At 41.6% G+C, this 13,719-nt stretch overlaps 1 protein-coding gene across 1 annotated transcript; it reads right to left on the minus strand.

Annotated features, from left to right (window-relative positions):
* Nucleotides 1-2,776: 2,776 nt before the first annotated feature.
* On the minus strand, nt 2,777-8,072 carry BAG6 (BCL-2-associated athanogene 6). Its single transcript, XM_088961371.1, has 3 exons — nt 7,809-8,072; nt 5,439-7,320; nt 2,777-5,129 (listed from the first exon to the last, which is right to left on the minus strand). Exons 2-3 carry the CDS (start codon nt 7,170-7,172, stop codon nt 3,009-3,011), a joined length of 3,855 nt encoding a protein of 1,284 aa, XP_088817497.1. The 5' UTR covers nt 7,173-7,320; nt 7,809-8,072; the 3' UTR covers nt 2,777-3,008.
* Between the last annotated feature and the right edge of the window lie 5,647 nt (nt 8,073-13,719).

Raw genomic sequence — 13,719 nt, forward strand, 5'->3', positions numbered from 1 at the left:
GGACTTAGTTTTGCAACAGAAAAGAAAAAGAAGAAGAGCTTCTGATGTTTTCCCTTCATAATTTGGGAAGAAAAAATGCAAGAGAGAGAGAAAGACTTCTCCTTCTGATGGAACAACATGAGTAAGTTTTTCATGTAACAAAGAGCTTGCAGTGCAGTAATATTTTATTCTCATATTCAAATTGTTCCCCCGTTGATTAGAGCAATTGATTTCGGCTTCTCCCCTCGCAAACCAGATTTAGATCCTCTACACCTTGGAAGTGAAAATAAGTCCATAATCAATTCATCTCAAAAATAAGTTGAGCAGAAACAGCTGTTAATAGACAAGCAAAATGCAGCGACAATGACTAATATGATTCGTGGGTGATGAAGGAAGTTCTTAAGAACATGATGCGAGTTCTTTACTTCTCTCTGCCTCTCTGGCATGATATTATCAAGCGGCCAAATTATCAACTACATATATTAAAGCAACATACTCAACTAAAATATACTTTAATTTTGGAATCCAACAAACCAGTTAATCTTGGAAAAAAAAACATTATTCAAAAACCAATTGTCAGTCATTTCAATCAAGATAACATCAAATTTATGATATTTAAAACATGAAGAAACTGCACTCATATGTAAAATTTTCAACATTATTATTATAATTATGCCATTGAGATCTTAGGTTCAGTTTGGAAGAAGTATAAATACAAATATGTACAATGCAAATACATACAAAATACAAAGTTTTGCACTTCTATTTGTAACCCTTCCAAATTGAGCATTTAGGAACAAAATAAAGGAATAAGAAAAAAACTGTAGAAATAAAAAAAAAAAAGAAAATCTCATTAGGTGAATAAAAAAATGTCTAGCCTAGGCTCGCTCCATATGCAAGCTCATTAACCCAATAAAAGGACTAAGAGGGGGAATGAAAACCTTAGCCGAATCTTACTTAGCTTTTTCTAGGTAATAAACTTAATTAAACTAAACTCAGATTAAAATTTTGCACCTAACAATTTTTTTGATGAATATAAGAGATGTAGCAGAGTATTTTCAATTCTATAGGCCCCTGAAGGTTATAATTCCTTTTCGATGCAATCAGACCTGGCAAAAATTTGACCCAACCCAAAAAAATAGATTAGGATCTCGTATTTAGCTACCTGAATTTGAGAATGACCCGACTTGACCCAACCCAGAAAAAAACTGGGTTGAGTTGGGTTGGGTCATGGGTCAATGTGCTGACCCAATTGTAAGGTTTAATTAGGACTATTTATATATTCTTAGAAGCTTTTTCCCTTTCATCTTTACTATTTAGTCTTTACTTTTAACCGTTTACTCTTTGAATTGTTGAATGTTCAATTTTTTTATTTTATGTTTGAAATTTTAAGGTTAATTCCTTTAATTTTGACATTTTTCATGTATTTTTTCTTTATTTTATAAAAGTTCTGTTATTTTTAAGAATGACCCGAATTGACCTGTGGGTTAGGGTTTAGCATTTGCTGACCCAACCTGAAATTCAACCCGACCCGAAATCAATCCACAGTGTCTTGACCCAACCCGAACCCAACCCACCCAACCCAATTGCCAGGTATCACCTATATATATGGTAGGGACGATTCCATGTCAGATACTTTCTCTCAAGCAATGCAAACCCCCTACAAAGGTTGTTCAGTTTTGTGAACTGATTCTGGGGACTATGATATAAAGATGTTAGAATTCAGACAATATGGTAGCTTCACCAAGATTCATACCAAATGTCAAGTCAGTCTCTGATTCAAGATGTTTAGAAAGTTCTCAGATTCACAAGACAGCTCAATCAAGCCTTCTCAGCAAATGGATGAAGCGAGTCAATAAGAGCTCAGATATCAATTGTAACATATTTGAGCAGCAGTTGTTTAATATTTAGACTAGTAGATCACAAAGAGTAACATAGACTTCTTCCTAATTTTCTATTTTACTTGTTTCTTTTTCCTCTTTAGTAATACAGTTTTTTTCTTCCTAATAGAATTTTCATTTCCTGAGATGAGAGGGGGAGAGGTTAAACTGCCTTGGTTTAACTGAATATACTGTTTGGAAGAGAACATGGAGAATAAATAAAACTATGTTGATGGACTTACAAACACCAGCCACACCAATACAGCAACAAGGAAAATACAAGTCTTCCATCTGCTGTTGTATCACCTTCAATATAAGAGAGAGAGAGAGAGAGAGAGAGAGAGAGAGAGAGAGAGAGAGAAAGAGATTGTTTTGAGCACTAGAGCAGTGTCATTTTCCTTGGTGAATTCACTAAACCTCTGCCTAATTTATCGTTTTCGTTGTGGCTGTATACAATGATATAGACATCTAGTTCAGTAATCTCTCTTTCAGGAACCAGAAGAAAAGAATGTTATGCCATTCCCTATTTCCTGTTTATCTTCTGGAAATGAGTAGCCTGATGAGCATGGAGATGTAGCATATTCTGGCCTATAGAGTATAAATAACCTCTGTATCTTCTCATTAAAATACTACAGCTACAATTTAACAATCAGAGGTTTGATCACTTCTATAATTAATAATTGTAACCATAATTAGATAGAAAGTGGAGATAGAAAACAATTCTTTTGAATGATAAATAACATTAGAGTCCACTTAGCATTTTACAAGACTAATGGCTTCAAGTTGCTTATAACTCTCAACATATTCAACTGAATATTATTATCATCTGTTTGTTTCTATATTCACCAGTACCAATTGGTATTGGCGCCCTTAGAAACTGAGAAGAATGCAGAAGAAGAACCTGAAACTAGAGAATGTTGAAACGGAGAAGATATCCAAGGAGTCAACATAGAGTGGGATTAATACCAATACCAATTGGTATTGGCGCCCTTGCAAATACAGAGGCATATGTGATACCAGTCAACTTAAAAAAAAACGTAGTAACACAAAATACAACTATAAAACGACACAACAGACTCTCTCTTTACATGAAAACTAACGTAACTCCTGCGTGTACATTGGAGAGAAAACGCTGTAGAAGCACTTGAATTACAAGCTGCAATCCACAGCTTTGTCTTTCACCACACAATTTAGATTATCAACAGAGGAAGATGCAGCAGCCACCCCACGTCTCCTTCTCAGTCTCTTCTTCCTTGTCAATTTCCTCTCCAAGTCTCTCACTCTCCCATTCAGGCTTGATATAATTGTCATCTGCTCCTGGCCTGCTTGGATCAGCTTGTTTAGCATCTCCCTTAGTTTTTTATTACTTTCAGCTAGTTCTGTACCATGGAGGAGGTGAGTTTTGTCTTCAGATGTGGGGACCAGGTGGATTTTTTCTTTTCCACAGTCTTCTCTGTTCATGATATATTCATCAGCCACCTCAGACTTTTCAAGATCACAGCAACAGCTACCATTGGCTTCTAATTCCTCGGATGCTTCCATTTCCTTTTGCACATCATTTGAATCTTCCAAACTCATCGAAGGTGTGTATTGCTCCTCCATCTCAACTTTTGGCAGCCCAGACAATGCCCTTTCCTGATCATCCATTGTTTCTTCTTTGCCCTGTTTGGTAGTTGTTTCTATGTCGCTAGCTGCAACCATGTAACCTGTGGAATAAAATGACGTTATAGTGTCTAGGGTATCTGAACTAGAAACGCTTTGGCCTTCTATGATCTCTTGACTCTTTTCCTGCACTATATGTGGATGAAGTGAGACCTCTAGGTTTGGGGATTCCACAACATCCTCTCTCTGAAATTCTTTCTTCGATGGCCAGAATATGAGCTTTTCTGAGTTGCAGATAGAATCTTCATTCCATGGCAAAGGCTTCTTATCAATCTTCTCCAGTTCATCAGATTTGGGCATCTTGGTCACTGTCATTTCCCCATCTGCCCCTACTTTGTTATCCTCCTTGGGTATAGCTGTATAATCTGCAGAATGAGGCGAAACAAAATCTGTAGCACTCTCAGGGATGTTAGACATATCCAGACCTTTTGCAATCTCCTCTAGATAATCCTGCCCCTCCATTACTGGTTGCATCAATAGCTCAGCTTCCACAATCTTTTCTTGATTTTCCTTCATTTCTAGTGATTCCCCATTGATCTCTGCCTCTACTTTGTCATCCTTGAATATAGCTGTGTAATTCACAGAATGAGGTGAAACAAAATCTGCAGCACTCTCATTAGATACATCTCGGCCTTCTGCAATCTTCTCTAGATAATTCTGCCCATCCATTACTGGTTGCATCAATGTCTCAGCTTCTACAAGCTTCTCTTCTTGATTTTCCTTCATTTCTAGTGGCCTACAGAAAAACTCTGCTGAATTAAGAGCACAATGTTTGTCTTGTTGTAGACACTCTCCATCCTTGCTTGACGCCAGATCTATGTAACCCTTGGATGGCTGTCCATTCATTTCTCCAGATGCCCGTGCTGACAGCTGATTAGCTTCAGGTTCAATGGATTTAGCCACTGTCTCAACATCTGAATCGATATGTTGGACCTCTACTGAAGACTCCATGAAGTCTCCCTTGGGATCATTTTCCTTATCTTCCAATAATGGTAATCGAGCAGATTCATCCTTGGGGTCAATCTCCTCATCCACCATTGAGGGTAGAGCATCTGTCATACTTTCTTGCACATGATTCAGTACCTCGATTCTACTATCACAATCAGGATTCTTATCCCATCCCTTACCTTTGTTCTCTGCAAATATTGCTACAATTGACTCCGGCCCTTCACATGTCTCTCTTGGAGATTTGCTATCAGAGTCTGCCTGAGCTTCTCCATCAGCTAACAAAGGGCTTTTATTAGCCAATCGGGAGTCAACAATTTCCTTGAACTCCCTATTGAAGTCTGTTGGAACTGGATTTTCAGCAAGAGATCGTTCATCTCCTGGTAACCCATGGCATGGCTTCATTTGGTCAGATATATCTTCATGCGTAGGCTTAGGAATATCATCAGCAAGTTCTGATTTTTCACGTCCTTCGTTTGATCTATTACCACAGGCAGAGTCATAAGCGCTCTCCATGGAAGATTTGTCAGTGTACACAGTTTCGGTAGTTCCCAATTTGATACCTGCATGCTTCTGAGTGGTCATAGAGTCGAGTCTCTCTTGCAAGCAAACAAGTTCCTTAGCCACAGATTTTCTGATATCTCTGACACTTGGATGCAAACCCTGACAAATGCAGAACCATATCAAATAAACAATAAGCTAAAAGATTAAAAATACCAATTCTATAGACTTAAAATTCTATTGATTACTAAGGATAATATAATATATTCTAATATCAGAAAAAACATGTACTACATACTATATGTGTGCATATTTTTCCAATCCAATCCTACTGTTGCTATTACTGATGTATCACCGTTCAGTCAAAAAAATAAAAGTTCAATTGACAAACTAAGTGATTAATTGTTTCTTCTTGCTAGGAAGACCAAGGAGAAAGAAAAACATTAAATGCATGTCATGCTGTATGCATACCTGGATAGTGTCCAATTGTAGAAGTAGACCCATTATGGTTTCACCAACAACTGCCCTTTGCTTCTCATCTTTCTGCAGTCCAGCAGAAGACTCAAGACCACTAATACGGTCTCTTAGATCTTTCACCTGGTCATTGATTCTTGCAATCTGCTTTAGTTTTTTCAGTGGTTCCCACTTCCTCACTTCATACCCACGATAAGCTGACTGAACAAGAACAGCTGCCTCCGTGATTGACAAAGTTTTCTTCTTCTCTTTCCTTGCTTCCTCAATTTTCTCATTTCCCCCCTCAATTTCTCTCTTGCATTCCTCATTCATGGGTTTCTTCTGACTGAAATGATCTTTCTCAATGACTGGTTTTTCTTGAACCTCTTCATTATGTATGGGAGGCACACTTACTGAAACCTGAACTTTATCCTGTTTTGTTAGTTCTTCCTTTTTGCTTTCATCCTTCTTCACTTCAATGGTCCTTATGTCATTTTTCTTAGGCTGTTCTTCTGGAATTTTATTTGGACTTGTGTCCTGAGGTATGAAATCATGGCGCAGTCTGTCTTTCACATCTAATGTATTAGGAGTAGAAGTTCCATTAGAATCCTTGTGCAGTGCTTCTTTCAGACCAGGAGGACTGGGAGACCTTGAGGCACCATTTGAACTCTTTCTCCGTGGCAGAGGATCAACCCTCAAGCAAACAGGAGGCAACTTAGATGCTTTTGGTGGTGATGAAGAACCTTTATTTTTGTCAGTACCCGAGGAGGTTTTCTGTCCATTCTTCTCTATTTGCTCCACAGGAATGTCTTTCGGTTCCCTTTCTGTGACTTCTGAGGATTTATTCTCCCCTTCCATCTTTTGCACATCGATGCTTTTGCTCTTGTCCTCCCCCTTCTTCGACTGATTCTCGTTAGTTGAGACTCGAGAAACTTCTGGTTTATCCCCACGATCCTCATCACTCTCAAAAAGCCTGACAGGAATAACCTTGAACTTGGAAGGCGTTTCTTCAGCAGATTTTGGACCAGTAGTCGTTTCCTTTAGGTCTTTCTTTTCAGTTTCTTTTGGCTTTTCACAAACTGGAAACCTGAACATTGGAAATTGAATCTTCGCCTTTCTATCGTCATCTTGCTGATTCCGTCCTCTCCTTTCATCTTCACCATGTTTCCAATATTTGATATTGTTCAAGTCAAGTGGAAACAAACCATTCCATGCTTTTGCTTCTAGTCCAGAACTCTTGCTACTCTCCTTTGCATAACTAGGTGGAATCCACACAACTGGATACGGATAGTCTTCTAATTTTAATGGTTCAGAAAGCTCAGGCTCCATCTTCTCAACTTCTGACGCTTGCTCTTCAATCTTTACATTATTTTCCACCTTTGGACTGCATTTATGATTTGGACACCCACAACAATGGTGGGTAGGCATGTTCTTGTCGTACTCATATCGAGGTTGTTCCATTGGATAATGCAAAGGGAAGTAGTAAGCAGGGTAGGATTCGGGATAATATGGCGGGTAAATTCCATGGTAATAAAATGGGGGTGGAGGTGGAAGAGGAGGTTGTGAAGGTCTGAAATTGTAGTAAACAGGACAGTAGCTATGGTTGCAGCAACCATGGCATTCCATTGGAGATGTGTAGCCATAACTACTGCCATGTGGCCACTGTGCAAATGCTACAGGAGATTTAACTGGTTCGACTTTCATTTGAGATGGGACTCCTTCCCAGTTCGGTAAATAATAGTAGGGGTACATAATTTGATTCCGTTGAGGAATAGATTGAGAATTAGAGTCCACACTAGAAGCCCTGCCGAATCTGAGATCTTCGCACAAGCAATCAAGCAGGTAGAGATCTTGAGACTTCGATCACAGTATACTAATAGTTTGTATTAACTATTAAGAACTGCAGGGAAAAAAAAAAAAAAAGAGAAACAAAACATTAAGAGAAGACAACGGAGAAATAACATGTCCTACAAGCTACAATTACAGCACTCTGGCATCTCGACAAACAATAGAAAGGGAACAGAGAGAGATTTTCAATGAACAACAAGAAAACAGTAACTTTCAGTGGATTAAGAATTTGATTAAAACCAAAATGAACAAACACTGGAATAAACAAAAGTCATAGAACTTCAGCTGAAATCAAATACTACAGGCAAGACAATATAAGCAACAACACCAACAGGAATGAAACCATTTGATATTTGAATAAACGTAATTATCCCCAGTAGAAAGACGTACAGTTGTTCAATAATTTTAATGAATGAACTAAGATAAATATACCACTACTTCATTTACAGGAAAGAAGAAGGCCCTACATCTCGAAGAACAACGGGAACCTTGACGATCATGAAACAGATAATCAGAAATCAAGAAGAAAAGATTACTCACCGTTCTTTTTAATTGAAATGAAATCCTCCCGAACTGTTCCGCAATCCAAATGACTTAGTTATCGGCTAAAATCAGTCCACAAACCCAAACGTAGAAGAAAGTATTAGCGCCTTGTTACTTCTCTCTGGCGAGGTGCGACGATCAGACTTTGTGTATCGATGAGGAATGAAAGAAGACAGCTCTTTCATCTTTATATATATGTTAACGAAAGTGGTTGGAAATATTCTCAGGCGAACCGTTGGCCGTTGGGAAAGAAAATCAAACCTTCTCTCATGTTCCAGACTTTTCTCGTTTTCGCGCTCTCGCTGTTCTTGAAATCTCTGGATTTTTCTTGTTACGTGTAATGCAAAACTTCCACGTGTAAGTATTATTAATCCTTTACAAAACTTACACGTGTGAATCCAGATTTTCTACTCAAACTTAGGCAATGTTTGGTTGCTCATATAAAAATGAAAACTAAAAAACTGAACCAATTGGTTAAGACCGTTTGGTTTGGTAATTTTAAAACCTAAGAAACGCCCCTTTGGATTTCAATTAATTTATAAGTAAAAGAGGCTATCAACCAAATTGAACAATATATAAGAAAAAATCTAAAGAAGGTTGGACCAATCAAAATCCCCCAGTGAATTTTGATTAATACCACCTGATTGGTTGAAAAAACTTTGGCTCTGTTATGAACGATATTTAATAATGAGTGGGGGTAAAATGGGATTTACACAATACATTTTTAGTTGAAAAGAAAAATGAGGACCTGAATTAGTTAACGTAACATGTGTAGAGGCTCCCAAACAGCTTAGGCTGTTTTTTCCAAACAGCCAAAGTGATTATTTTGAACTTTGGCTTCCATCTCTCTTAAGCGGTGTTTGATATCAATGTTGTTGCTTCAAAAAAATAGTTCCACGTCTATGCCACATCAGAAAAAATGGTGCGCCAAGAAATATAGCCTTGTTTGAAACCATTGTTCCAGAAAACAGCCATGCATTGAAATTTGAGAAAGTGTGGCTCAAGAAAATATCAATTTTTTTTTTTGTTTTTGTAACCGTTGTTGCCAACTATACCATGATGTGGCATCAATGGGTCATCATGTAAACCATTGGATATATGGACCAATGCTGAAAACAATTATAGAGCATTGGTACCAAATAAAATCCGTGCCTTTTCCCATAAAATATCCTATATGACAGCATCGGTGCAAAACAATAAAAAGAAGTCATTCTCTCAGAAAATGGTGCAATAGATACAGCACTGTTTTCTCAAAAAATGACTCTGAAGCAATGCATCGATGCCAAACACTTATTTAGGGGATGTTTGGAAGCATGGTCATTTTTCTAAAAAACGATGCCACATTGGATCCACATAGGCATTTCAACAAACGCCCGTATACATGATTGTTTGGTTTAGGTGTTTTTTGAAAAACCACTTTAACCATGCGCATGCCTTATAAATCGGGACCCCACCGATGCCTAAAACGTCAAATTTAGCATTTCATGCATCTTTGAACTACTGCCCCCAACGGTTCACTAAGATGGCAAATACATGTATCCTATATGGCGCTTACCTATAAGATGAATTAGCACTAGTGGGAATGTTCTAGTGCTTCTCGCCCACAAGAACATTAACCTAACGAGTGGTAGGGTTAGAATGTCACTTGAACATTCTAACTCTTTCTTCATGCCGCCGAAAGTTCTCTTCTCTCACAGATAGCCTCTGTAACCTCTACTCATTTCTTCGTCACTGCCGTCGCCGGAAGAGGTTGGTCATCGCCGAAGGAAGTTGGTCATTGCCGGAAGAGGTTTATTTCTAGACTTTTTTTCTCCTCTCTGTAAACTCATTTTCTTTTTGTGAAGTGGTATTGAATATATTGTAAACTCGTTTTCTCACATACAGCCTTTGTAAACTCGTTTTTTTTCCTTTCACTTCTACTGGCATTGCTTGGATAGTATTGAATATAGACTAGTCCTTCTATGTGATAAATGAGAACTGTTCTGTTCCATAATCATGGATAGTATTGAATATAGCCTTTAGGTTAATGTCATATAGAAAGCAAATTACATGATCTAGTTTTGCTATAATCTCTCCCTCTCTCTCTCTCTCGCTGAAGAGGCTAAATTGAAAATGCTTTGTTCCCTTGTCTTTTGGTGAAATAGATTTAAAAGGAGGTTGTGGAATTGTTAATGGCTGAACCTAGGATAGATCATAGATCATTGAACAACTTCTGTTGTTATCAAAAATGGTCCCTTAATCTTCAAGGGGTTGATTAAAATAGATGAGCATGCCTAACAATGATGTTTGATGTTTACTTTGGACTGATGAATTTTTTTGTTACATGCTGGTATTTACATGATTATATGCTAGTTATAACTATGGTATCTGATGTTTATTTTGATTTCATTATAATGGTCTAGTTTGTCATACAACAATATTCTATGGATCCTCATCAATATCAGCAAAAAAAAAACAATCCATTGATTTAGATGATGATGATGATGAGGAAATGATAAATTTCATTCTGACTTCCTGCATACTACACTTGTATTGTCCACAAACAAGAAGGCATCATTACATGACTTCTTTTTTGACCGGACATACTTATGTGTGAACATAAATCCTTAATGACTTAGAACATGCATATAAATGCTACAATTCATTTAAGATGGAACATGATGAAGGGAGATTTGGCCCGACCTCACAGTTATGTGACACGTGGCAAAAACAACAGCTCGGCAAAAAAGCAAGTCTAAGGCGTGAACACCAAGGGGACACTAGCGGACCGAACTCCATACTGGGGGCCCAAACTCACCATTGGCCCAAAACCAGAAAGTAATCCGAACTGGCCTACCTTCAGTTCGGGATATACCTCGCCGAACTGGCCAACCTTGTAACAGCTCGAGGTATACCTCGCCGAACTGGCCTGCCTAGTAACAGTTCGGGATACACCTCGCCGAACTGACCTGCCCTATAGATACCTCCAAACTCAAGACTTCGCCTCGCTCACCACTCCACATCACCTTCTGGGCACCAAAACCAAACAAGTCGTACCATGCCTGACACTGAGGAAGTCTGTGCCCGAGGGCGCCGCACCTGATTGACTTGGGATCTGACGCTTGGCAGCCGCACTCTAAACGGCCACCTGCCACCGCCACTGACACCACCATCTCCAGTTAGAGAGACGGTTAGGCAGTGACGGTTCTGTCCCAGTAGAAAGGACGACGACCGAATTGACAAGCGCAAGGGTAATCATACCCGACCTGACAAGGGCCTTGGAGCGAGTGCGTGAAGTGATTATAAGAGCCCCCTACCCCCAACAAACAAGGTATGCAAACTTTGCGCTATCTGGTTTTATCTTGCTTTTGAAGGATTCTAACTTAAGCTTCGGAGCCGTTACATCGGGTTCCCCCCGGAGCTTCCTCATCTCCTCCGTTTCAAGTTCCCTACTATTCAGTTCAGAAGCAAGGTCGTTGACAGCTAAGACCGGCCGGATCGCGCATCATCAATTGGCGCCGTCTGTGGGATCCGCTTCGAAGAGCCTCCCTCCAAACTTTCATACCCCCTTTTCTTCAAAAAAAAAAAAACCCAACGCTCATGGCCTCCTCCAGCAACGCCGGACGTGGCACGGAGACAAACACCACCGGGGAACAACTTCAAGTCCCCGTGGTGTGCGTTGGACAGTTCACCATCCCTCTTTCGGTGGATGGGATCCCCAGCTTGAACGCGCCACAAGCAGTGGTGCCCATAAACCTTCCTGCCACAAGCATTCCCTTTCCTCCCCCTATTGAGACAACCTTTACTGAACCGACTGCCATCCCCCTTGCAGCCAGCCAAAACCGGTTGGATGACCTGATGCAGTGCATGCGGGCAATGCAATCCCAAATGCAACAGTTCCAGCAGCACCAGCTTCACCAGCACCAAGTGTTGCACAACATCTCCCAATATCACTATCAACAGCAGTTCCCCCAATTGCCACTGAACCAACCACTACTTCCACCTCGCCACCCCGCTTCGAGGCCGGTCAAGGCCTCCCCGCAGGATGGACGCCCCCACCAAGGAAAGGCCTCCCGGCCCTAGAACCCCCCTAACAGTCAGGCCTCATCCCTAGGCCAAAGAGAGAAAAAAATCATCCCCGCCTCGCAGCTCGCAGGCGGGTCGGGAACCTCGCCCACGAGATTGGCACCTCGGCACTCCAAGCCCGAGTTCCCGCTCACGGAAAACCGATTCGGTGCCCTGGCAGCAGACTACCAGCATTCCGGGCCCATCGAGCTCGGCAACACAGAGGTCAGCAGCGCCAGTACAAGGCCCACTCAACAACGAAGGCGTCGGCGAAGTCGCCGAACTGCCACCCGTGTCTTGTCAGAGCTCAGAGGCAAAGAAGAGACGAGCTCGGACGAGGTAAGAGCTGCCCCAATTCTCTCGGTCCCTTCCCCCCTCACGTCAGAACTCCTAGCGGTCCCCTTACCCAGAAATTTCAAGCTCCCACCTCTAGACAAGTACGACGGGTCCTTCGACCCCAATGACCACGTTGACGCTTTCCAGTCCCAAATGCACTCCGCCAGGGCCAGCGAATCGTGCATGTGCGTGGCCTTCACCACCACCCTCAGGGGGGTAGCCCGCACTTGGTATAGGAACCTGGCCCCTGGGTCAATAAAGTGTTGGGCCCAGTTCGTGCAGGTCTTCACCGCACACTTTGTCACTAGCAAACGGTGCCCCAGAACAGAGGAAAGCATCTTCGGAGTAGTCAAAAGGGAAGGAGAATCCATCTGGGGCTACATCAAGCGATTCAATGAAGCATGCTTGCAGATATCGCGGTTGGACCCTACGGTGCAGCTCGCAGCGGCCAAAAGAGGGGTAACACACAAAGAATTCAAATGGCACATGGTAGCTAACCAGCCCGCAACCGTGGCCGAATTCCTCAAGCTCGCGGACAAGTTCATGAGGACAGAGGAAGAAATTAACCAACGAACCAAAGGCGGGAACGAGAAAAGAAAGAGGGAAGGCGAGCTCCCCAATCCAGTCGATAGGAAAAACCCGGCCCGGGAGCCAAAGCCGAACCAGTCGTTCTGAGCTCCCCTAGCAGTTCGGATGGATTACACGCCGTTAAACACAAGGCGGACCGGATTACACGCCCATACGTGAAGTGGCCACCTCGCCTAAAGGAAAATCCGAACGAGAGAAATAAGAATTTGTATTGTAGTTTCCATAGAGACCATGGTCATAGTACCGAACAGTGTAATAACCTCCAGGACGAGATAGAGGGGCTCATCCATCGCGGATACTTGAGAAACTTTGTACAACACAACAATAATAACAATAAGGCAGGTCGGAAACTCCGCCCATATTTCCAGGCTCACACCGTCATCGTCCTGACTGATAAACATCTGAGACAAGTTTTACTCAAACTCGAGGTTTCCGGTCGACTGACGAAATGGGCCATCGAACTCAGCGAGTACGACCTTCAGTACAAGCCAAGAACTGTTATTAAGGCCCAAGCTTTGGCAGATTTTATCGCCGAGTGCACTTTCAGCCATGAAGCCCTACAGGTCGAGCACGAGGTCCCCAGTTTGGGTGAACTCAGAGCTCCCGAGCCAATAGAGTCTGAACCCCGTGAAGTAGTAGCCAGTGTAGCATCTCTCCTGGTCAAGCAAAACGCGAACTGGGATGAGGAGCCCTGGATCCTTCCCATTGATGGTTCCTCGAACTAGCAAGGCAGCGGGGCTGGAATAGTCTTATGCGGCCCGGGTGGCACAAAATTAGAATACGCACTACGCTTTGAGTTCGCAGCATCCAACAACGAGGCATAGTACGAAGCACTGATAGCTGGGCTGGACCTAGCGCGAAAGGTAAAGGCAAAGCACTTGGCCATCTGCAGCGATTCCCAGCTCGTGGTCAACCAAGTTACGGGCGAGTATGAAGCACG

The sequence above is a fragment of the Nelumbo lutea genome, chromosome 1 (assembly GCF_056320005.1).
Source record: "Nelumbo lutea isolate HS-2025 chromosome 1, American lotus-T2T, whole genome shotgun sequence".
NCBI lineage: Eukaryota > Viridiplantae > Streptophyta > Magnoliopsida > Proteales > Nelumbonaceae > Nelumbo > Nelumbo lutea.